We start from the raw sequence: 26,104 nt of genomic DNA, 5'->3' as shown, positions 1-26,104 counted from the left end.
TATGGGATAAGTAAAGCTTTTTTGGATTCCTTGAAACGCGGCTGAAATGGTTTTCAGTGTTTTACAGCCCTTATACTTTGGGTCAGTACTACTATTCTTCACCAGTTGCTATTACAGTAATGGTATGAAACAAATACCTAATCATTGGTCAACAAGTTGTGATCATCTTCTTGACAATAGTAGTTACCTGATTAGGAGTTGTATACTGTTCCATTAAAGTGTAAGGGCTGGAAAATACTGAAATGCGTCAGCCACCTAAAGCGTTGGAAAAATTGGTCTTCAGGTAAAAACCCCGCCTTTATTAAGTATTGCGAAAAGGCTGCACTTTGCTAAGTGTTACAAATTTATATTTTTTAGACGTCTAGTTCAATCGTTTATTTGTATTGTGCGAAATATATTTTTATAAATTGATAATGATAAAGTAATAATGCAATCTTGAAAACATTCCAGATTTTCATTATTAAATAGAAACACGAAAATTACAAATTTGGGAAAACAAGCCTGTCAAAATGACGTTGCCATGGTGATTTCAAGTTACTGGTACAATAACTAATCCTACCAAATTATTGCGTGATAAATTTTAGATAAACGCGCAAAGTTTGGCAGCGTTTGGTTGAATCTTGAAAAAGTTATAAGCGTCCAAAGTCAGCGCGGGCCTCCAAAGCTCCCCCCCCCCCCCCCGGCCTGAATAGGTATAAGTGACTGTTTTTCCAGTGATTTTTACTGTACTGTACCCTGCCTTTCAAGTCAAAACAGATAGCTAATTATTAAGCGCCCGATTTTAAGCCTCTCAAGCTTCTTGTTTACAATGTCCTATCTACGTTTCTATTAATCTTAATCTAGTTAATCTGATATGGGTTGATGACACACTCATTAGCGGGTCACCTCACACACACTTTTTTAAGTCGCCATTTCATAATTGGTATCTGGGAGGCCATGGGTTCAATCCCAATATTTTTTTTCCTTCTCTCGTACTTTTGACAGATTATCATTTTATATTTATTGTTTTTGTTGTTGTCAGGTTTAACTAAGGGTTTGGCTGCAATCTATGGAACTAGTTTAGCTAGTCGAATGAGGTGTCCAAAAAAATCTTACATAGTACTTCTATTTCTTTGATGAAACAAAAAATCATTTACATGATGTCTTTTTGATGCTGAGCAGGTTTTTAATTGAAGTATTCAGATAGCTCAGACAGCGGCAAAGTGACCATTTGTTGGTCACTTAGTTTTTGATCCTATGTTTATTGTGGGGAGGGGAAGTTTACTTGGTCCTAAAGGGGGAAGGGACAAAAAAGTTTACTTGAGCCTAAAGGGGGGGGGGGGGGCATAAAAAGGTTCTGATGTTGCCTTCTCCCATTCACCAATCCCCCTCCCCATAAATAATGACCACTCCCTTACTGCCTTTTCACCTTTTTCACATTTATGTCAGGACCAACTGCTGCTCCCGTGAATGTGACAGGACATAACAGCAGCTCAACTAGCATTTTAGTCACGTGGGATGATGTTCCAGCTGCTGATCAGAATGGTATCATCTTGACTTACACCATTTCCTATGAGTCACTAACAAAGAATCATAGTGGCGATGTTACAGTAAATTCTGCAGATCATCAAACTAACCTGACAGGACTAAGAAAGCGTGTTAACTACCGTATTACAGCGTTTGCATCTACGGTGAAGGGAGATGGTCCGGCTAGTGATCCTATTTTTGTCATCACTGATCAGGATAGTAAGTGGTTTGTCCTTTTGCATTTTGTATGTTGGTTTTCTTTTTTTCGTCTTACCTATCGTTATTGTACCATTTTATATTCGGAACGACTTACACCCGCTTTCAGTGTTACGTGCATAGCGAGTTTCTGTCGACATCCATCTTTCGACGTGCTAAACAAACAACACGGATCGAAATCCGCCAATCACAGTCCACTAGCATAACCTTCTGACCTTTTCGCACATTTGCATGAAACCAACAACGGTATGTATAGGTTTTGATTGGCTCATTTCAAACAGCACGTCGAAAGACGATGTCGAAAGATGATGTCGAAAGATGGATGTAGAAAGATAGCTATGCACGTAACACTGAAAGCGGGTGTAATGTTAATTTTAAATACTGAACGGAAACATTGTTTTAACTCTCTTCATAAAATAGGTCGATATTTATCGCTGCATGAGACATATTCTTGGTATATTAGGTGTTAAGGTGTTTTAACCAACCCTTCCTGATGTGCATCATTTCGTGATGCCGCCCCCCCCCCCCCCACCCTTCCCCCGTTCCTTTCAAATCAGTTAATTACTACATATTCTGCAGTTAAATATCCATTCAACTTTCTTCTTTTTCTATGTGTGTTTAAGAGTTGGTTAGGGGCGGTTGAATTGCAGTGTGTCTTGTTTTTTGAAGAAAATACAAAATTCGATAAACTTGTTAACATTTTTCTTCGCTCATGCAAGAACCTACTGCTGCTCCTGAGAATGTGACAGGACACAACAAAAGCTCGACCAGCATCTTAGTCACGTGGCATGATGTTCCAGCTGCTGATCAGAATGGTATCATCCTGACTTACACCATTACCTATGTGTCACTAGCGGGGAATCACAATGGCAATGTCACAGTAAATTATCCAGATCATCAGACGACACTGACTGGTCTGAGAGAGTATGTTAACTACAGCATCACAGTGCTGGCATCTACTGTGAAGGGAGATGGACCGGCTAGCAGTCCTATTATTGTCATCACTGATCAGGATAGTAAGTGATTTGCCTTAATTCTACATTATGACTTTTATTTCGATTCTTTGAGTCTCTCCTTTACGTGTGATTCCATATTTTTGCTGTGGAATTCATTTTTATCAGCTTATTGATTTCTTCTTAACAGTATATTATCACTTTAAGTACTATTGCCAGCAATAACGTGAACATCATTTGAAAATATATCTGCTTGATAACCCTCGACAGTAATGTCTTAGGTACAAAATTACATTTACAGTTACTCTGACTTTCTACTTGTGTAAGAAGTCCCAGTATCCACCTATGCAATGTTAACAATTTCGAACTTCTATATCAGAGCCTGATGGTGCTCCACAAAATGTAAGAGTACAAAACAGTAGCTCAACCAGCATCTTAATCATGTGGGATGAAGTTCCAGCTGATCAACATAATGGTATCATCACGGGTTACACAATTACTTACCATTCACAAACAGAGAATGACAATGGAAGTGTTTTAGTTGGTCCCAATGATCGTCAGAAGGAATTGACAAATCTAAAGGAGTACGTCAACTACAATATCTCAGTGTTTGCATCTACTGTGAAAGGAGCTGGACCAGCCAGTGACCCGGTTATTGTTGTTAGAACAGATCAGGATCGTAAGTACATTTATTTTGAATTAAGAATCGTTGCGTTTGATTAAAATACTCTGTCACTCTCGTGCTTTAAGGACGAATAATGATAAGCATTCAATGAAATTTCAGAAAAGAAAAAAGTTACTGGAAGGAAATGATACAAGTTAAACGCATTTCTCTAGATTCTATCTGAAAGCCAACTAAGTGACTGAAGTCAATTTCAGGGATCCACACCTTTCACGCAATTAAAGATAAGATAAAAATGGAGTTGAAACATTAAACTGGTTACATTCAATTTTTAATTCACATTAAAAATGACTCGAGTTAAACGCCTTTTTAATCGGGCGTGGCCGATTTATAGTTTACCCTTTGGTCGTCCTAGAGCGTAGTCTCCTGGCGCGGCCAAAAAGACGGGGATAGCTTAGGGTTGCTACAAAACCGCTACGGGTGACGCATACCGCAATGGTTTTCATTTTAGTTTTGACAGGAAATCGTTGCAGGCACACTTGGTCGACTTTTGGGTTAATGTGTAATCAGGTTGTGTTTTTTTGCTTCGGCGGAAGGACAGAGAAAAAAGCTTACGGGGCAAAGTACAGTATGGGGCCCAGTTCTCGGCCACTTTTGACGTAAACTTGTATTTCTTACCTCAGAAGAACCGCAGGAACTTGAAATTTCTCCCAGAGCTAGCTACATTATTCAGCTTTTTGGTGTAAAGCTATCGACCGGTCAAAAATTAATTTGCCCGAGCAATAATAAAAATAAAAGCTCCATTTGTGGGCCCAGTTCTCGGCCACCTTGGCCCAGTTCTCAGCCACTAAAAAGCTTGTGCGTAATTATCTGTAAAAAAATGCTCAATTAATTTTCACAGTCATAAAATCACTCTGTAAACCTATTTATACTATATCGATCCCAAATTATTTTTATGATGCTTTGTTTTACTTTAGAAAAGAAGGATTTTAACGCGCCTAGTTGCCTATGTGCAGGTTCTGGCAAAACCGCATTGTGTGACCCGTGCATTTAGATGGTTTATTTTGCAGTGAAAAGGTCTTGAAAGATTTAGGTGTTGTAGAAATAATAGACAAGACAAGAGTCAGCTCAAAACTTAGAGATAAGATTGAACTTTATTTTTAAAACATTTATTTCTTTCATTCTGGCAGCAGCAGATGAAATTATATTAAAAACCAAGCGCTAAGCTGTGATAGCGAGCAGGGTGGCCGAGAACTGGCAAATACGCAAACGTCGCAAGAAAAAAATTCGAAGTAAATTAAGACCAAAAAATACAACGGTTCAACGAAAAGTTAACTAAAGCAGAAAGCTGAATTATTCTACGTTTCACATGCCAAAAATTAGCTCGTATGGTGGGGGCTTTTGGATAAAATACGAATTTAACTACATCCATGAATTTGGAGCCGTAAACAAACAACTTTTTCGGGAATGCAAATTCACCTACCTCCGCGTAAACTCGACGTGTGAGCTTTCTATATCGAATTGAACGATCAAACTCAAGATACTTAAAGCACATGAATCAGTCTATTGTTTGAAGGAAATACCTTTTTCTTTTGATTCAACTGGAGTGTGAAAAAACGCGTTAAACACAAAGTGGCCGAGAACTGGACCCGGCCGAGAACTGGGCCCCATACTGTACTGATATTCACCATTGTGAAATTGCACTTACTTTGACAAGTTAAAGCTATTTTTGTAAATGAAAAAGGTAACGTCATTGATGTCACGCAGTGTTTTTTTAGCAAACTAGATGGTTTGCTGGTTTCTGACTATGAATGGGGGTGTGATCTTGCGGTATATTTTTTGAGCCTGACTCCGCCGTAAAACTTTTTTTTTATTTAGCAAGAACTGTGTCGATTTTCATTTCTGAACAATTGGTCGTCAAGTCGTTTGTCACAAAGAGTAGAATGTTTGTACAGCATGTTTTGGAATTATTTTAGATTTGGTTAGTAAGACGCTTCTGAAGACTTGAGCAAAACATTGGGAATGTACAGTATTAACAGGAACTTGAATGGAATTTTTCACAAGTTGGATAAAGGTATCAACTGAAAAAAATGGAATTCAAAATGAGAACTTGGATTTTGTTGTAATTAAATTTTATCGCGGATTGGATGCATAATATCACGGCTTTGAAAGTCTTCAAATAATTAGAAAGGTTCCTTTCTTCCTTTTGATCTTATTGTTATTTTCATTTATTGATTATTCGAAAGTGGTTTTCGTTGATGCGAAAAAAAAACGGGTTTTCACTGAATTGCTTGAAGTATTTTTAGACGTGATAATATTGGCTTAATCAAATTACATTGTGCACGAAATATTTGTTATTCTTTTGTCTTGAAACTTTGAGGAAATTGAAATTTTTGTTTGACAGTAGTGTATGAAAGGCATTTTATAGAACTGAAAAAAAAATAAGAAACATTGATAAAGGTTATTTCAAAGATTTATTTTGCCTGATTTTGAAGGGTTTCAGGAGTTTTAAAGAGTGCTGGTAAACGGCTGTATGTTGTTTGTGATTACGGATCTTATTTAGTTTCGAACGCTCTAATTTTTGAAAGGTTAAAACAGGTTAAAACCGGGCGGTTTCATGAGTTTTTTGGGTAGAAAGGTACGGTGGTGGTCAAAAAAAAATGTTTAGAAAGGAATGACTGTAGTAGCACGGCGTAAGTCGGAGGTTTGCGTGAGTCACGGGGTATAGTATGCGTGAACTGGATTTCCGGCGTCAAACGGCATGTTTTGTTTACTGAAAGATACACTCGACGTTTAGTTAGCTTAGTCGGCTTGGGAAACTATTTTAAAAATGAATGTTGTAATAGTTAATTAATAGTAATCTAGAATTAACCCACTCTCGATTGGAGTCTGTTCTGGATTCGCGCTACCTTTTCGCCGCGAAGGAATTTTGTAAAATTTCGCTAGTGGAAAGAGGTACTGTAAGAACAGTATCAATAGCTTTGTAGCTCTGAATTAAGACGTATGATAAAATTTTAGAATAAGAAACTTTCGATATATGGTTTTCATATTGTTTTTGTCAATTTCCTTTTGTGGCAGATTTTTTGAGAATCAGCTTTTCTTTCGTGTGATGACAGACACAGGACAGAACGAGAGGTGGATGAGAAAGATGCCGAAGATGAATAGGCACCGAAAAACGACAAGAACCGTCAAGGACCTATCTTTAGAGGGCGGGGAGTTTTGGCATACTGTATTTTGAGGACTGGACTGGACTAGTAAAACGCGGACTAGTAAAACGCGGACTTGTAAAACGCGGACTAGTATAACGCGGACTAGTAAAACGCGGACTAGTAAAACGCGGACTCAGGTAAAACGCGGACTTGTAAAAGGCGGACTAGTAAAACGCGGACTAGTAAAACGCGGACTTGTAAAACGAGGACTAGTAAAACGCGGACTTGTAAAACGCGGACTTGTAAAACGAGGGCTTGTTAAGCACGGACTTGTAGAACGCGGACTTGTAAAACAAGCGCTTGTAAATCGGATAAAACTAAACGGTTTAGCGAGCGAAACAATTTGTGTTTGAAGCTCTTGTGTGTTTCTTCGACGGCATATTTCTAGCTTTTTTGAGCACTCTATGGTCTGTTTTAGCGTGGAGATGTTTTTGCAGTATAGCACATGTTCGTTCTGCAAACCCCTACTAAAACAACGGGATTGATGCTATGAGTTGTGTGCATATGTTTCTTTCTTTCCACTACTTGACGTCTGTTGAGTGCAGTCGTTTGTATTGCTCGCACGAGGTAGAACGGGGCCCGTCCAGAAATAAACAGTCAATCGTAAATAAAGGTGACGGGCCTACACGACTCCTACGTTCGTGACATTAGAATATTTGCCGTTAAATGTTTAAATTCGGTCTTTCGACCTTATTTGCTTCTGACTTCTTTCTGAGGGTACTGTTTTAATTTGGGGGCAGTATGTGGTAAATAAAGGTGACGGGCCTACACGACTCCTACGTTCGTGACATTAGAACATTTGCCGTTATATGTTCAAATTCGGTCTTTCGACCTTATTTGCTTCTGACTTCTTTCTGAGGTTACTGTTTTTTTGAGACATTATGTATTGAAGAGAGCCGTAAGATGATTGTGGCCAAGGAATTCGAAGTGTCTAGAGGCGTTTTACAAGTCCGCGTTTTACTAGTCCGCGTTTTCCTAGTCCAGTCCAGTCTACAAGTTAAAGACACATCAAGACCACCCCACTGTGAATTGCCATAGCACAGACAAAATTATAGTCAATATCTTATGTGTTTTTAAGAGAATTACATAAGAACCAAGGCATGTCTTGTCTTGCCTTACATTGACATGCAATAATTTGGAAATACTAAGCTCGTAACAGTTTAAGACAGAATCCATCAGGAATTTGAGTAACATTAATTTTAGTTACGCAAAAATTGAGCACCAGAATAATTTAAATCCTTGTGTTCTTTCATACCTTGTTAAAGGCTTGACATGTGATAACACCAACATAACACCAACAACAGTTCTTTATCAGTGGGGATTGAAGAAAAAAATGGAAACATCATCACACAGTTGACCCCCATGCAAAAACACTCCAGGATGTCACGGGGCTGTTTGGTGTCCGTCTGTCAATTTCTAACTTCAAATTCCAATGTTAAATTCACATTAAATTTTCAATATTTCTTAGTTGTCTAAATTTTACTAATTCTTTTAAAAAAACTATCACCTGCCAAACATCCCCAAAAATCACTCAAAAAATTACAAAATACCGCAATACATAGATACATGGGATGAGTGAAGTTTCCTTGGATTCCTTGAAACACCAACAAGATATTTCCGTTTAAGGTGGCTGATAATGGGTTTCAGTATTTCCCAGTCCTTATACTTTGGTTCAGGACTAAAAGCCTTCATCAATTGCTATTACAGTAATGGTATGAAACAAATGTTCAATCATTCATCAACAAGTTGTGATCATTTTCTTGACAATAGTAGTTCCCCGGTAAACGGTTGTAGTACTGTCCCATCAAAGTGCAATGCCTGGAAAATACCGAAAAGCACACGACCTTCAGGTGAAACCGCAACTTACAGTATTACCAATACACTGCACTTTGCTAAGTCTTAAAACTTTACATTGTCTAGTCGTCTACTTCAATCGTTTATTTGTATTGTGTGAGATACATTTATAAATTGAAACCATCATGTCATTAAGTAATAATGCAATCTCGACAACGTTCTAGATATTATATTATGCACACTAATACAGCTCATGCAAGCCCTGTGACTTACACAAACACAGTCGGACTGAGTGCTACTTAAGTAACTGCTTCGTGGTTTCTGCTGTACTGAACCCTGCCTTTCAAGGCAAAGCGTCCGATTTTAAGCTTCTCAAGCTTCTCAATGTTCTTGTTCTAGCTTCTATTTTTAAAGCCATTTTTAAAACTGAAGTCAATTTCAGTGATTCCTATCATGCACCTATCTTAAACGATGAGATAAATTTATATTGGAAACGCTGAACTGGTTCTACCCAATTATCTAATTCACATTATCTTATCTTTTCATTCATGTCTCGCATGTACATAGCAAGATTCACCTTACCTCAAACAACTACCTGTCGAAAGTCGTTTAAATTGGGCGACTCAAAACTTTTCACCACAATCGATATTCATTTCCACGAGATACTCAGGCCCAGTCACATTTTTAGTAATGTACCTTTTATTGAACATCTTTTATTAACAGAACCTGATGGTGCTCCACAAAATGTGAGAGGACATAACAGCAGCTCAACCAGCATCTTAGTCACGTGGGATGATGTTCCTGCTGATCAACAGAATGGTATCATCACGGGTTACACCATTACTTACTATTCACAAACAGAGAATGACAATGGAAGTGTTCCAACTGATCCCAATGAACGTCAGAAGGAATTGACAAATCTAAAGGAGTACGTCAACTACAATATCTCAGTGTTTGCATCTACTGTGAAAGGACCTGGACCAGCTAATGACCCTGTTATTGTTGTTAGAACAGATCAGGATAGTAAGTATTTTTCTTTTGAATTAAGATTCCATGTTTTTTATTATAATACTCTAAAAGCCTCGGGTTATCAAATTTCAGACAAAAAAATTAACTGGGCAAAAAATGAAACAAGTTAATTTCAGTGATTCCCATGTTGCGTGCAATTAACGATGAGATAAATGTGTATTGGAATAATTAAACTGGTTGTACCCAATTTTCTTATTTTTTTCTAACTTAAAAATGATTAAAACTAGGTATTTTATTATAAACTCAGTGCAGGCAAAGGTGGATTAAAACAGTGGGAACTGAATTAAACAGTCAACAGGTCTGGAAAACTATTGAACTCTGGTGACATGAAAACTTCGAGACGGAAAGAATGTGTAATTCATTACAAATGTACGAACCCGACTTGAGTGGGGTTCGTACATTTGTATGAGCGCAACGAGTGGCGTATCCGTGAGAACCGGTTTTCGAAGCCGACTCGAAACTGACTCGAATGCTCGAAAGCGATCTTAGTATAGAATTTTATCTCTTAAGTTTCAAAAAAGGCAGCTAATAGTTTGGAAGAACGAGACAATAGCATATTTTGAAATTTAGGTGATTATTAAGGTAAAATTATATAACGAAAGTTTTTGTTAAAATGAACACGCGCCGACAGATGTATGTAAAACCATAATTTACAAACATTGTGTTTTGACGGTGAATAAAGGCCTTAAAATTTCTTTTCATAGAAAGTCTGTAGAATTTAAATTTACAGAAATTTAGTCAAGTCTGTAAAGGGTTCAGTTTTTCCAGTGTTTACTGTTCGTAATTAAATAATAGTACAAAATTTGGTTATGTCAGGCATAGAGTTAGATCATGTTACAAGCTTAACACAGAGGCGGCGGAGCTTTTAAGAACGAGAACCTTTTCCGAAGAAAAACAAAGTTTCCAGTAGACTTTCTAGAATGTCAAAAACAATCTAAGCAATTTGTGTAATTCTAAGTGTAGTTGAAACGGTTTGTCTTAACAAAACAATTTTATGCTGCGCTTGCGATGTTTTCGTCACCAAAACGTTGGGGCGAGGTAGAGCCCAACTGAAGTTATTAATTAATTAAACAATTAATAACAGGCGTTCATGGTCATTTTTATGGTAGGGGGGGTTCGGTGTTGGTGAGTAGGGGGGGGGAGTTTGGTTGACAACCACCCGATGTCCATTTCTAGTAATGCAAAGGGGAAACTTCTCTGTAAATAAAACTCTGGCTAAGGTTTTAACACATTGACAATTGACTGTTTAAATTGTTACTATTAGCTTATTAATCGGGCGTGGCCGATTTATAGTTTACCCTTTGGTCGTCCTAGACGATAGTCTCCTGTCGGCTAAAAATGACGGGGATAGCCTGGGCCAATCGGTTTCATTTCAGTTTTGACAGTAAATCGTTGTAGGAACACTGGGTCGACTTTTGGGCTAATCTGCAATCTGGTTCTCTTCTTTGCTTCGGCGGGAGGACAGAGAAAAAAAGCTTAAGGGGTAAAGTACTAATAATCACCATTGTGAAACTGTGGTTGCTTTGACAAGTTGAAGCTATTTTTGTAAATAAAAGGGGTAACGTCATTCATGTCACGCAATGTTTTTGTGGGAAACGTTGAAACTAGACGCTTTGCTGGTTTCTACAAATAGCAGTGTGATCTGGCGGTACATTTTTTTGAGGCAGACTCCACTTTAAAACTATTTTTTTTATATATTTAGCAAGAAGTATGTCGATTTTCATTTCCGCACAGTTGGGCGTCAAAGTCGCCTGTCACAAAGAGTAGAATGTTTGCACAACATGTTTCGGATATATTTTAGATTTGACTAGTGACGTTAGTAAGACACTTCTCAAGACGTCAGCAAAACATTGGCAATGTACAGTATTGGTGTGAACTTGAATGGAATTTTTTACGAGATCAGTAAAGCTATCGAATGAAAAGATGACTTGAAAATGAAAACTTCGAATAATTATAATTAAATACCAATTGAATTTTAGATGAGAAATTCCGGAAGTGACATCTGTGTTCAAAATAGGAATTTTTGTACAACTTAAAGTTCCGAAAAAAAGACCACATGTTTTGTTCAAATCACAGGCAAACATGATCAGGAAAACAAAACAGGCCAATGGGTTTTATTCACGAAAATACAACTTTCTTAAGAAAGAGTTTGTAAACAAGACAATGGAATCGAATTACATTTCACACAAAATTTGCTTACATTTGAACTTGCAAAAAAGAAGTATCTCTGCCGAGACATAATAGCGAGACCTTGCATTAATAATTATTGTATTCTGATCTGATTGTTATTTTTTATGCATTAACTATTTGAAAGTGGATCTCATCGATGAAAACAAAATGGTTTTTCATTCACTGCTTGAAGTATTTATAGACGTGAAAACATTCGCTTAATCAAATTACATTCTGCACGAAATATTTTGTATCCATTTGTCCCGAAACTTTGAGGAAATTGAAATCTTTGTTGGACAGTACTGCATAAAAGCAGTTCATAGAATTGAATAAAAAGATAAGAATCATATTGATAAAGGAAATTTTAAAACTTTATTTTGGCTCATTTTGACGAAATTCAGGATTTCAACATGATATCATGGTAGCGGGCAGAAGTCGGTTCGTTCTGAATTTTTCAATACGGTATACAAGTTACAGGTCAATATACAGACCCTCTGTACAGTAAAAAATCGTTTTGGGAACAAACCATTGTGAACTTATTTTCTATGTTGATCAGTAAAAATCCTTAGTACGACATGGGGTTTGTTATCAAGTTCGTTAGTACGTTAATACTGCAAGGTGTATAACCTCAGAGAATTATTATCAAGTGTGTTTTGTTTTATTAGCGGTTTATACTCTAAGGTCTTGGTATGGGAGATCAAAATTAAGGCAAATTTATGTTATTATCTGATTGCTTGGCACAGATTAGTACGATACTGAATTGGTTAAGAAATGTAAACAAACATTAAATTGAATGAGAGCAGAAAGGGAGGGACAGGTGGGGGTGAAAGGCTAAGGAGATGGAAAGGGAGGGAGAATTAAAATCCATGCTTGGCAATATCACGCAACCTTTGACTTCTGTTGTTTTCTCACAAGAACAAAACTTAAGGTGGGGTTCTACCTGAATTTGAATGGAACTTTAAGAGATTTAAAGAAGGGATTGAAGAAAAGAATGGAAACACCACCAAACAGTTGACCCCCTCGCAAGAGCACTTCGGGTTGTCAGGAGACTGTTTGGTGTCCGTCCACCAATTTTTAACTTCAAATTCAAATTTTAAAATCACATTAAATCTCCAATATTTCTTATTTGTCTAAATTTTTGCTAATCCTTTGAGAAAAACTATCGCCTCCCAGACATCCCCCAAAATCGTCCAAAAATTAACAAAATACTGCAAAACAAATATATATGGGATAAGTAAAGCTTTTTTGGATTCCTTGAAACGCGGCTGAAATGGTTTTCAGTGTTTTACAGCCCTTATACTTTGGGTCAGTACTACTATTCTTCACCAGTTGCTATTACAGTAATGGTATGAAACAAATACCTAATCATTGGTCAACAAGTTGTGATCATCTTCTTGACAATAGTAGTTACCTGATTAGGAGTTGTATACTGTTCCATTAAAGTGTAAGGGCTGGAAAATACTGAAATGCGTCAGCCACCTAAAGCGTTGGAAAAATTGGTCTTCAGGTAAAAACCCCGCCTTTATTAAGTATTGCGAAAAGGCTGCACTTTGCTAAGTGTTACAAATTTATATTTTCTAGACGTCTAGTTCAATCGTTTATTTGTATTGTGCGAAATATATTTTTATAAATTGATAATGATAAAGTAATAATGCAATCTTGAAAACATTCCAGATTTTCATTATTAAATAGAAACACGAAAATTACAAATTTGGGAAAACAAGCCTGTCAAAATGACGTTGCCATGGTGATTTCAAGTTACTGGTACAATAACTAATCCTACCAAATTATTGCGTGATAAATTTTAGATAAACGCGCAAAGTTTGGCAGCGTTTGGTTGAATCTTGAAAAAGTTATAAGCGTCCAAAGTCAGCGCGGGCCTCCAAAGCTCCCCCCCCCCCCCCTCGGCCTGAATAGGTATAAGTGACTGTTTTTCCAGTGATTTTTACTGTACTGTACCCTGCCTTTCAAGTCAAAACAGATAGCTAATTATTAAGCGCCCGATTTTAAGCCTCTCAAGCTTCTTGTTTACAATGTCCTATCTACGTTTCTATTAATCTTAATCTAGTTAATCTGATATAGGTTGATGACACACTCATTAGCGGGTCACCTCACACACACTTTTTTAAGTCGCCATTTCATAATTGGTATCTGGGAGGCCATGGGTTCAATCCCAATATTTTTTTTCCTTCTCTCGTACTTTTGACAGATTATCATTTTATATTTATTGTTTTTGTTGTTGTCAGGTTTAACTAAGGGTTTGGCTGCAATCTATGGAACTAGTTTAGCTAGTCGAATGAGGTGTCCAAAAAAATCTTACATAGTACTTCTATTTCTTTGATGAAACAAAAAATCATTTACATGATGTCTTTTTGATGCTGAGCAGGTTTTTAATTGAAGTATTCAGATAGCTCAGACAGCGGCAAAGTGACCATTTGTTGGTCACTTAGTTTTTGATCCTATGTTTATTGTGGGGAGGGGAAGTTTACTTGGTCCTAAAGGGGGAAGGGACAAAAAAGTTTACTTGAGCCTAAAGGGGAAGGGGGGGGGGGGCATAAAAAGGTTCTGATGTTGCCTTCTCCCATTCACCAATCCCCCTCCCCATAAATAATGACCACTCCCTTACTGCCTTTTCACCTTTTTCACATTTATGTCAGGACCAACTGCTGCTCCCGTGAATGTGACAGGACATAACAGCAGCTCAACTAGCATTTTAGTCACGTGGGATGATGTTCCAGCTGCTGATCAGAATGGTATCATCTTGACTTACACCATTTCCTATGAGTCACTAACAAAGAATCATAGTGGCGATGTTACAGTAAATTCTGCAGATCATCAAACTAACCTGACAGGACTAAGAAAGCGTGTTAACTACCGTATTACAGCGTTTGCATCTACGGTGAAGGGAGATGGTCCGGCTAGTGATCCTATTTTTGTCATCACTGATCAGGATAGTAAGTGGTTTGTCCTTTTGCATTTTGTATGTTGGTTTTCTTTTTTTCGTCTTACCTATCGTTATTGTACCATTTTATATTCGGAACGACTTACACCCGCTTTCAGTGTTACGTGCATAGCGAGTTTCTGTCGACATCCATCTTTCGACGTACTAAACAAACAACACGGATCGAAATCCGCCAATCACAGTCCACTAGCATAACCTTCTGACCTTTTCGCACATTTGCATGAAACCAACAACGGTATGTATAGGTTTTGATTGGCTCATTTCAAACAGCACGTCGAAAGGCGATGTCGAAAGATGATGTCGAAAGATGGATGTAGAAAGATAGCTATGCACGTAACACTGAAAGCGGGTGTAATGTTAATTTTAAATACTGAACGGAAACATTGTTTTAACTCTCTTCATAAAATAGGTCGATATTTATCGCTGCATGAGACATATTCTTGGTATATTAGGTGTTAAGGTGTTTTAACCAACCCTTCCTGATGTGCATCATTTCGTGATGCCGCCCCCCCCCCCCACCCTTCCCCCGTTCCTTTCAAATCAGTTAATTACTACATATTCTGCAGTTAAATATCCATTCAACTTTCTTCTTTTTCTATGTGTGTTTAAGAGTTGGTTAGGGGCGGTTGAATTGCAGTGTGTCTTGTTTTTTGAAGAAAATACAAAATTCGATAAACTTGTTAACATTTTTCTTCGCTCATGCAAGAACCTACTGCTGCTCCTGAGAATGTGACAGGACACAACAAAAGCTCGACCAGCATCTTAGTCACGTGGCATGATGTTCCAGCTGCTGATCAGAATGGTATCATCCTGACTTACACCATTACCTATGTGTCACTAGTGGAGAATCACAATGGCAATGTCACAGTAAATTATCCAGATCATCAAACGACACTGACTGGTCTGAGAGAGTATGTTAACTACAGCATCACAGTGCTGGCATCTACTGTGAAGGGAGATGGACCGGCTAGCAGTCCTATTATTGTCATCACTGATCAGGATAGTGAGTGATTTGCCTTAATTCTACATTATGACTTTTATTTCGATTCTTTGAGTCTCTCCTTTACGCGTGATTCCATATTTTTGCTGTGGAATTCATTTTTATCAGCTTATTGATTTCTTCTTAACAGTATATTATCGCTTTAAGTACTATTGCCAGCAATAATGTGAACATCATTTGAATAAATATCTGCTTGATAACCCTCGACAGTAATGTCTTAGGTACAAAATTACATTTACAGTTACTCTGACTTTCTACTTGTGTAAGAAGTCCCAGTATCCACCTATGCAATGTTAACAATTTCGAACTTCTATATCAGAGCCTGATGGTGCTCCACAAAATGTAAGAGTACAAAACAGCAGCTCAACCAGCATCTTAATCATGTGGGATGAAGTTCCAGCTGATCAACATAATGGTATCATCACGGGTTACACAATTACTTACCATTCACAAACAGAGAATGACAATGGAAGTGTTTTAGTTGGTCCCAATGATCGTCAGAAGGAATTGACAAATCTAAAGGAGTACGTCAACTACAATATCTCAGTGTTTGCATCTACTGTGAAAGGAGCTGGACCAGCCAGTGACCCGGTTATTGTTGTTAGAACAGATCAGGATCGTAAGTACATTTATTTTGAATTAAGAATCGTTGCGTTTGATTAAAATACTCTGTCACTCTCGTGCTTTAAGGACGAATAATGATAAGCATTCAATGAAATTTCAGAAAAGAAAAAAGTTACTGGAAGGAAATGATACAAGTTAAACGATTTTCTCTAGATTCTATCTGAAAGCCAACTAAGTGACTGAAGTCAATTTCAGGGATCCACACGTTTCACGCAATTAAAGATAAGATAAAAATGGAGTTGAAACATTAAACTGGTTACATTTAATTTTTAATTCACATTAAAAATGACTCGAGTTAAACGCCTTTTTCTAGCTTCTATTTTTAAAGCCATTTTTAAAACTGAAGTCAATTTCAGTGATTCCTATCATGCACCCATCTTAAACGATGAGATAAATTTATATTGGAAACGCTGAACTGGTTCTACCCAATTATCTAATTCACATTATCTTATCTTTTCATTCATGTCTCGCATGTACATAGCAAGAATAACCTTACCTCAAACAACTACCTGTCGAAAGTCGTTTAAATTGGGTGACTCAAAACTTTTCACCACAATCGATATTCATTTCCACGAGATACTCAGGCCCAGTCACATTTTTAGTAATGTACCTTTTATTGAACATCTTTTATTAACAGAACCTGATGGTGCTCCACAAAATGTGAGAGGACATAACAGCAGCTCAACCAGCATCTTAGTCACGTGGGATGATGTTCTTGCTGATCAACAGAATGGTATCATCACGGGTTACACCATTACTTACTATTCACAAACAGAGAATGACAATGGAAATGTTCCAACTGATCCCAATGAACGTCAGAAGGAATTGACAAATCTAAAGGAGTACGTCAACTACAATATCTCAGTGTTTGCATCTACTGTGAAAGGACCTGGACCAGCTAATGACCCTGTTATTGTTGTTAGAACAGATCAGGATAGTAAGTATTTTTCTTTTGAATTAAGATTCCATGTTTTTTATTATAATACTCTAATAGCCTCGGGTCATCAAATTTCAGACAAAAAAATTAACTGGGCAAAAAATGAAACAAGTTAATTTCAGTGATTCCCATGTTGCGTGCAATTAACGATGAGATAAATGTGTATTGGAATAATTAAACTGGTTGTACCCAATTTTCTTATTTTTTTCTGACTTAAAAATGATTAAAACTAGGTATTTTATTATAAACTCAGTGCAGGCAAAGGTGGATTAAAACAGTGGGAACTGAATTAAACAGTCAACAGGTCTGGAAAACTATTGAACTTTGGTGACTTGAAAACTTCGAGACGGAAAGAATGTGTAATTCATTACAAATGTACGAACCCGACTTGAGTGGGGTTCGTACATTTGTATGAGCGCAACGAGTGGCGTATCCGTGAGAACCGGTTTTCGAAGCCGACTCGAAACTGACTCGAATGCTCGAAAGCGATATTAGTATAGAATTTCATCTCTTAAGTTTCAAAAAAGGCAGCTAATAGTTTGGAAGAACGAGACAATAGCATATTTTGAAATTTAGGTGATTATTAAGGTAAAATTATATAACGAAAGTTTTTGTTAAAATAAACACGCGCCGACAGATGTATGTAAAACCATAATTTACAAACATTCTGTTATGACGATGAAAGAAGACCTTAAAATTTCTTTTCATAGAAAGTTTGTAGAATTTAAATTTACAGAAATTTAGTCAAGTCTGTAAAGGGTTCAGTTTTTCCAGTGTTTACTGTTCGTAATTAAATAATAGTACAAAATTTGGTTATGTCAGGCATTAGAGTTAGATCATGTTACAAGCTTAACACAGAGGCGGCGGAGCTTTTAAGAACGAGAACATTTTCCGAAGAAAAACAAAGTTTCCAGTAGACTTTCTAGAATGTCAAAAACAATCTAAGCAATTTGTGTAACTCTAAGTGTAGTTGAAACGGTTTGTGTTGACAAAACAATTTTATGCTGCGCTTGCGATGTTTTCGTCACCAAAACGTTGGGGCGAGGTAGAGCCCAATTGAAGTTATTAATTAATTAAACAATTAATAACAGGCGTTCATGGTCATTTTTATGGTAGGGGGGTTCGGGGTTGGTGAGTAGGGGGGGGGGGAGTTTGGTTGACAACCACCCGATGTCCATTTCTAGTAATGCAAAGGGGAAACTTCTCTATAAATAAAACTCTGGCTAAGGTTTTAACACATTGGCAATTGACTGTTAAAATTGTTACTATTAGCTTATTTACAATGTCCTATCTACGTTTCTATTAATCTTAATCTAGTTAATCTGATTTGGGTTGATGACACACTCATTAGCGGGTCACCTCACACACGCTTTTTTAAGTCGCCATTTCATAATTGGTATCTGGGAGGCCATGGGTTCAATTCCAATATTTTTTTCCTTGTCTCGTACTTTTGTCAGATTATCATTTTATATTTATTGTTTTTGTTGTTGTCAGGTTTAACTAAGGGTTTGGCTGCAATCTATGGAACTAGTTTAGCTAGTCGAATGAGGTGTCCAAAAAAATCTTACATAGTATGTCTATTTCTTTGATGAAACAAAAAATCATTTACAGGATGTCTTTTTGATGCTGAGCAGGTTTTTAATTGAAGTATTCAGATAGCTCAGACAGCGGCAAAGTGACCATTTGTTGGTCACTTAGTTTTTGATCCTATGTTGATTGCGGAGAGGGGAAGTCTACTTGGTCCTAAAGGGGGAAGGGACAAAAAAGTTTACTTGAGCCTAAAGGGGAAGGGGGGGGGGCATAAAAAGGTTCTGATGTTGCCTTCTCCCATTCACCAATCCCCCTCCCCATAAATAATGACCACTCCCTTACTGCCTTTTCACCTTTTTCACATTTATGTCAGGACCAACTGCTGCTCCCGTGAATGTGACAGGACATAACAGCAGCTCAACTAGCATTTTAGTCACGTGGGATGATGTTCCAGCTGCTGATCAAAATGGTATCATCTTGACTTACACCATTTCCTATGAGTCACTAACAAAGAATCATAGTGGCGATGTTACAGTAAATTCTGCAGATCATCAAACTAACCTGACAGGACTAAGAAAGCGTGTTAACTACCGTATTACAGTGTTTGCATCTACGGTGAAGGGAGATGGTCCGGCTAGTGATCCTATTTTTGTCATCACTGATCAGGATAGTAAGTGGTTTGTCCTTGTGCATTTTGTATGTTGGTTTTCTTTTTTTCGTCTTACCTATCGTTACTGTACCATTTTATATTCGGAACGACTTACACCCGCTTTCAGTGTTACGTGCATAGCGAGTTTCTGTCGACATCCATCTTTCGACGTGCTAAACAAACAACACGGATCGAAATCCGCCAATCACAGCCCACTAGCATAACCTTCTGACCTTTTCGCACATTTGCATGAAACCAACAACGGTATGTATAGGTTTTGATTGGCTCATTTCAAATAGCACGTCGAAAGACGATGTCGAAAGATGATGTCGAAAGATGGATGTAGAAAGATAGCTATGCACGTAACACTGAAAGCGGGTGTAATGTTAATTTTAAATACTGAACGGAAACATTGTTTTAACTCTCTTCATAAAATAGGTCGATATTTATCGCTGCATGAGACATATTCTTGGTATATTAGGTGTTAAGGTGTTTTAACCAACCCTTCCTGATGTGCATCATTTCGTGATGCCCCCCCCCCCCACCCTTCCCCCGTTCCTTTCAAATCAGTTAATTACTACATATTCTGCAGTTAAATATCCATTCAACTTTCTTCTTTTTCTATTTGTGTTTAAGAGTTGGTTAGGGGCGGTTGAATTGCAGTGTGTCTTGTTTTTTGAAGAAAATACAAAAATTCGATAAACTTGTTAACATTTTTCTTCGCTCATGCAAGAACCTACTGCTGCTCCTGAGAATGTGACAGGACACAACAAAAGCTCGACCAGCATCTTAGTCACGTGGGATGATGTTCCAGCTGCTGATCAGAATGGTATCATCTTGACTTACACCATTACCTATGAGTCACTAGCGGAGAATCACAATGGCAATGTCACAGTAAATTATCCAGATCATCAGACGACACTGACTGGTCTGAGAGAGTACGTAAACTACAGCATCACAGTGCTGGCATCTACTGTGAAGGGAGATGGACCGGCTAGCAGTCCTATTATTGTCATCACTGATCAGGATAGTGAGTGATTTGCCTTAATTCTACATTATGACTTTTATTTCGATTCTTTGAGTCTCTCCTTTACGCGTGATTCCATATTTTTGCTGTGGAATTCATTTTTATCAGCTTATTGATTTCTTCTTAACAGTATATTATCGCTTTAAGTACTATTGCCAGCAATAATGTGAACATCATTTGAATAAATATCTGCTTGATAACCCTCGACAGTAATGTCTTAGGTACAAAATTACATTTACAGTTACTCTGACTTTCTACTTGTGTAAGAAGTCCCAGTATCCACCTATGCAATGTTAACAATTTCGAACTTCTATATCAGAGCCTGATGGTGCTCCACAAAATGTAAGAGTACAAAACAGCAGCTCAACCAGCATCTTAATCATGTGGGATGAAGTTCCAGCTGATCAACATAATGGTATCATCACGGGTTACACAATTAATTACCATTCACAAACAGAGAATGACAATGGAAGTGTTTTAGTTGGTCCCAATGATCGTCAGAAGGAATTGACAAATCTAAAGGAGTACGTCAACTACAATATCTCAGTGTTTGCATTTACTGTGAAAGGAGCTGGACCAGCCAGTGACCCGGTTATTGTTGTTAGAACAGATCAGGATCGTAAGTACATTTATTTTGAATTAAGAATCGTTGCGTTTGATTAAAATACTCTGTCACTCTCGTGCTTTAAGGACGAATAATGATAAGCATTCAATGAAATTTCAGAAAAGAAAAAAGTTACTGGAAGGAAATGATACAAGTTAAACGCATTTCTCTAGATTCTATCTGAAAGCCAACTAAGTGACTGAAGTCAATTTCAGGGATCCACACCTTTCACGCAATTAAAGATAAGATAAAAATGGAGTTGAAACATTAAACTGGTTACATTCAATTTTTAATTCACATTAAAAATGACTCGAGTTAAACGCCTTTTTCTAGCTTCTATTTTTAAAGCCATTTTTAAAACTGAAGTCAATTTCAGTGATTCCTATCATGCACCCATCTTAAACGATGAGATAAATTTATATTGGAAACGCTGAACTAGTTCTACCCAATTATCTAATTCACATTATCTTATCTTTTCATTCATGTCTCGCATGTACATAGCAAGATTCACCTTACCTCAAACAACTACCTGTCGAAAGTCGTTTAAATTGGGTGACTCAAAACTTTTCACCACAATCGATATTCATTTCCACGAGATACTCAGGCCCAGTCACATTTTTAGTAATGTACCTTGTATTGAACATCTTTTATTAACAGAACCTGATGGTGCTCCACAAAATGTGAGAGGACATAACAGCAGCTCAACCAGCATCTTAGTCACGTGGGATGAAGTTCCTGCTGATCAACAGAATGGTATCATCACGGGTTACACCATTACTTACTATTCACAAACAGAGAATGACAATGGAAGTGTTCCAGCTGGTCCCAATGATCGTCAGAAGGAATTGACAAATCTAAAGGAGTACGTCAACTACAATATCTCAGTGTTTGCATCTACTGTGAAAGGACCTGGACCAGCTAATGACCCTGTTATTGTTGTTAGAACAGATCAGGATAGTAAGTATTTTTCTTTTGAATTAAGATTCCATGTTTTTTATTATAATACTCTAAAAGCCTCGGGTTATCAAATTTCAGACAAAAAAATTAACTGGGCAAAAAATGAAACAAGTTAATTTCAGTGATTCCCATGTTGCGTGCAATTAACGATGAGATAAATGTGTATTGGAATAATTAAACTGGTTGTACCCAATTTTCTTATTTTTTTCTAACTTAAAAATGATTAAAACTAGGTATTTTATTATAAACTCAGTGCAGGCAAAGGTGGATTAAAACAGTGGGAACTGAATTAAACAGTCAACAGGTCTGGAAAACTATTGAACTCTGGTGACATGAAAACTTCGAGACTGAAAGAATGTGTAATTCATTACAAATGTACGAACCCGACTTGAGTGGGGTTCGTACATTTGTATGAGCGCAACGAGTGGCGTATCCGTGAGAACCGGTTTTCGAAGCCGACTCGAAACTGACTCGAATGCTCGAAAGCGATCTTAGTATAGAATTTCATCTCTTAAGTTTCAAAAAAGGCAGCTAATAGTTTGGAAGAACGAGACAATAGCATATTTTGAAATTTAGGTGATTATTAAGGTAAAATTATATAACGAAAGTTTTTGTTAAAATAAACACGCGCCGACAGATTCACAGTGATTTCACAGTGTTTCAGGAGCGTCACAACAAACTATATATCTTCCAGGAGGGGCTTAGGAAGGTGTTTATAACAGCAAAACACTCGTGATTTAGATCAAAATGACGCGCCGAGTATTCTTTCGTTTCTCTTGTTGTTGTTTTTTTATTGCGTTTCTTTGAAGTTATCAAAACGATTCGCAGCTTTTATGAAACATTTCAGCTGCGCCATGACTAAGTAATTTAATTAGGGTTAAATAATTTGTTTATGACAGCTGAATTTTTAGTGAGATTATATACAAGCTCTTATAATGCAGTAACCAGTCAATTAGATAAGTGCGGTTTCATATCTTTGCCAGAGCCTACCGTTGCTCCTGTGTATGTGACAGGACATAACAGCAGCTCAACTAGCATCTTAGTCACGTGGGACGATGTTCCAGCTGCTGATCGGAATGGTATCATCTTGTCTTACACCATTACCTATGAGTCACTAACTGAGAATCACAATGGCAATGTTACAGTGGATTATCCAGCTCGTCAAACGAACCTGACAGGTCTGAGACAGTATGTAAACTACAGCATCACAGTGTTTGCATCTACTGTGAAGGGAGATGGACCGGTCGGTAATCCTATTGTCGTCATCACTGATCAGGATAGTAAGTGATTTTTGTTTGTTTGTTTGTTTGTTTTGCAATATGTTCATATTGCAGTGATTGTAGTAAAGTCATTATGAATTAAGATGGAACTGAACCCAGCTTACAATTTTTTGGCAAACTTGTAAAAAAAAATCGTTTGCTGTTTGCCGTGCGCAATAACCAGCACTCTAGAGATGTCTTCCGTTTATGTTGTCTATACGTCAGTCACCAAAAACAGGTTTTTTTTTAACAGAACTTCCCTCGCTTGAACGGTCAAATTTAACAAACTACATCATTTTACACTTTTCTAGTTAGATCTTTTACACGTAATTGACTTATTGAATTTTGTTATAGATGTGTTTAATTAAAAACAAGTCTGCGGATTACAGCGACATTTCATAACAAGTTCTCAATTATTGAAAGATAGTATAAAGATTAAATATAAAATAATTTTATTAAACTGTTGTGTTTGCTGCGTTTGTTGTTGTTGTTTAACTGTTGTGTCAATCCATATTACATTTCGCTACTTTTCGTAAATAATATTACGCCGGAGTAGTCCTTTTTTAATAGATTGTTAATTGTAAATAGTATACTTATCATATATCATGTAAGCGTTACTCGCTTATAAATTCAGTTTCTTTTTTAACTGCAAAAGAGTTTTAATAAACTATTATTATAATCATTGATATTATTTAATAAACAATTTTCTTATTGTTTATTTCAGAACCTACTGCTGCTCCTGAAAACGTCAGAGGACATAACAGCAGCTCAACCAGCGTCTTAGTCACGTGGGATGATGTTCCAGCTGCTGATCAGAATGGTATCATCTTGACTTACACCATTACCTATGAGTCACTAACAGAGGGTCACCGCGGCAATGTTACAGTGGATTATCCAGCTCGCCAAACGACACTGACAGGACTAAGAGAATATAATAACTACAGCATCACAGTGCTGGCATCTACTGTGAAGGGAGATGGACCGGCTAGCAGTCCTATTATTGTCATTACTGATCAGGATAGTAAGTAAATTGTATTTCGATTTTTCATTATTATTTTTTGATAGAACTATGACAGTACAATTAAAGGAGGGAATTCATTGAAAACATGCCATTAACCCAAGGGTACTTGTACAGTGTCTTCCAGCTGCAAGTAAAATAGTGTCAACATGCTAAAGCCTCATCTACAGGTTCATTATTCTTGCAAAGATCATTTTTTTGCTTGTTTTTGTTTTTCCTTGTAATTATTTGGTACTGATATTCACGTCAGAACCCACTGCAGCTCCTGTGAATGTGACAGGTCAGAAGAGCAGTTCAACCAGCATCCTAGTCACGTGGGGTAATGTTCCAGCTGCTGATCAGAATGGTATCATCTTGACTTACACTATTACCTATGTGTCGCTAAAAGAGAATCACAACGGCACTGTTACAGTGAATTATCTAGATCGTCAAACAAATCTGACAGGTCTGAGAGAGTATGTAAACTACAGCATCTCAGTGTTTGCATCTACTGTGAAGGGAGATGGACCGGCTAGCAGTTCTATTATTATCATCACTGTTCAGAAAAGTAAGTGTTTTGTGTTTCCTGTATTATGTTCTCTATTGTAGTAAAGTTGCTATGCACTATCTGAGTCCCCGACGGGAATCGAACCCATGGCCGCCCAGATACCGGTTGCGCGCTCTAACCAACTGAGCTACGAGAGGCTCGTTGTAAGCTTAGGCCATTTACTAAGTTGATATGTGACACGCGTCCTGCATCCGGTCGGGGACTCGTCCCACGCTCGTGTCATGTTGAATAATTTCTTCACTATTTATCACCGAGCTTGAACTTTACCATCTTTATTATTTACTACTAGTCTCTCGTAGCTCTGTTGGTTAGAGCGCCCAACCGGTATCTGGGAGGCCATGGGTTCGATTTCCGCCGGGAACTCAGATTTTTTTCTTTGTCCCACGCTCGTGTCATGTTAAATAATTTCTTCACTATCAAAGTTGTGCTCTATTGAAATTCACGAACTCACATTAGTTCAGAAATTGGAGTTGGTTGTGTGTTATAGCCGATGACTTGTTTAAGCCTTTGTCGCATACTTTACCAAAGTAATATTTCAATCATTGCGCGATATGAGTACGAATTGATAGAGGCCAGTGTAAAGTGAATCGCTCGTTCAAAGACTTGTGAAAACATGGAATGCAAAAACAGATTTACAGAGTGCACTTCTTTAATCCAATCTAAAGCATAACCATTTGCTTTTGCGATCTTGGCATTTATAGGTACATGTACACATGTCAGTTTTTAGTATATGTGTTGTTTAAAAAAATCTACTGTTTTTATTAATTATTCACTATATAATGATATTGAGCCAAGTAAATGAAGAAACAGAAAAAATGGTTATAAAAACAAAATTGCTTTTCGTCCTCACTGTTTTGCAAAACTTCATTTTCTTCAGCAACTATTTCTCTGGTGTCTATAACGGTTGGCAAAGAACTTCTAAGTATAAATTATTTAAAACGTACTTCAACGATAATCCGAATGTATAAAAGTGCTTGCGAAATGACGAAGTTTTCACTGATCACGTTTTACCGTTGTGTTAGTGCTGGGAGCGTAAAGACGTCACTTTCGGTGTAGGAAACTTCACAGGTGTCGTTTTAATATTTATTGAGAAATCGCATGCTTACCAATTAAGCCTTACCAATGCGTGTGCCAGTTTTAGTTTTAAGTTGTCTATTTTTACAGTTCGCGATGGCGAAAATAGTTGTTTCAATATTCTTTTTATTCTCTACTTTGTTTTATGGGAACTGGCGATTTTTTTTTTCTTCTTCTTTTCATTTATTTTCATTTTTTTTTTTTTTTGCAGGTTTGAGTTTTTACATTATTAATTTGTATTTATACCTTGCTTTTTTGTTGTTACAGATCAACCTAAGATCATTGTTCATCCAAGAGATACGTCAAGACCAGAAGGAGATAACGTGACTTTAACTTGTAACGCTGATGGAAATCCAGAGCCAACAATATCATGGACCAGAAATGGATCTCCTGTAGATACAAGTGACAATTCCAGGAT

The 26,104-nt window shown here is 37.3% G+C and overlaps 1 protein-coding gene across 27 annotated transcripts in view; it reads left to right on the top strand.

Moving 5' to 3' along the window:
- Positions 1-26,104, top strand: part of LOC144639691 (protein sidekick-1-like) — a 105,013-nt gene that overhangs the window by 47,308 nt on the left and 31,601 nt on the right. For 9 of the 27 annotated variants that reach the window (XM_078498972.1, XM_078498996.1, XM_078498981.1 and 6 more), the window contains 14 exons: positions 1,429-1,725; positions 2,442-2,738; positions 3,055-3,354; positions 9,024-9,323; positions 14,156-14,452; positions 15,167-15,463; positions 15,780-16,079; positions 16,722-17,021; positions 18,925-19,221; positions 19,934-20,230; positions 20,547-20,846; positions 21,489-21,788; positions 22,772-23,068; positions 23,772-24,068. In XM_078498972.1, the coding sequence (XP_078355098.1) occupies positions 1,429-1,725; positions 2,442-2,738; positions 3,055-3,354; positions 9,024-9,323; positions 14,156-14,452; positions 15,167-15,463; positions 15,780-16,079; positions 16,722-17,021; positions 18,925-19,221; positions 19,934-20,230; positions 20,547-20,846; positions 21,489-21,788; positions 22,772-23,068; positions 23,772-24,068 (4,176 nt within the window). The remainder of the gene's footprint in view (positions 1-1,428; positions 1,726-2,441; positions 2,739-3,054; positions 3,355-9,023; positions 9,324-14,155; positions 14,453-15,166; positions 15,464-15,779; positions 16,080-16,721; positions 17,022-18,924; positions 19,222-19,933; positions 20,231-20,546; positions 20,847-21,488; positions 21,789-22,771; positions 23,069-23,771; positions 24,069-26,104) is intronic. The other 18 variants (XM_078498999.1, XM_078498979.1, XM_078498991.1 and 15 more) reach the window with 17 other exon arrangements.

Source organism: Oculina patagonica, unplaced genomic scaffold, assembly GCF_052425735.1.
Source record: "Oculina patagonica isolate OP01 unplaced genomic scaffold, crgOcupat unplaced12, whole genome shotgun sequence".
In the NCBI taxonomy this organism is placed as follows: Eukaryota; Metazoa; Cnidaria; class Anthozoa; order Scleractinia; family Oculinidae; genus Oculina; species Oculina patagonica.
This window is presented reverse-complemented; position numbering and strand designations above follow the sequence as displayed.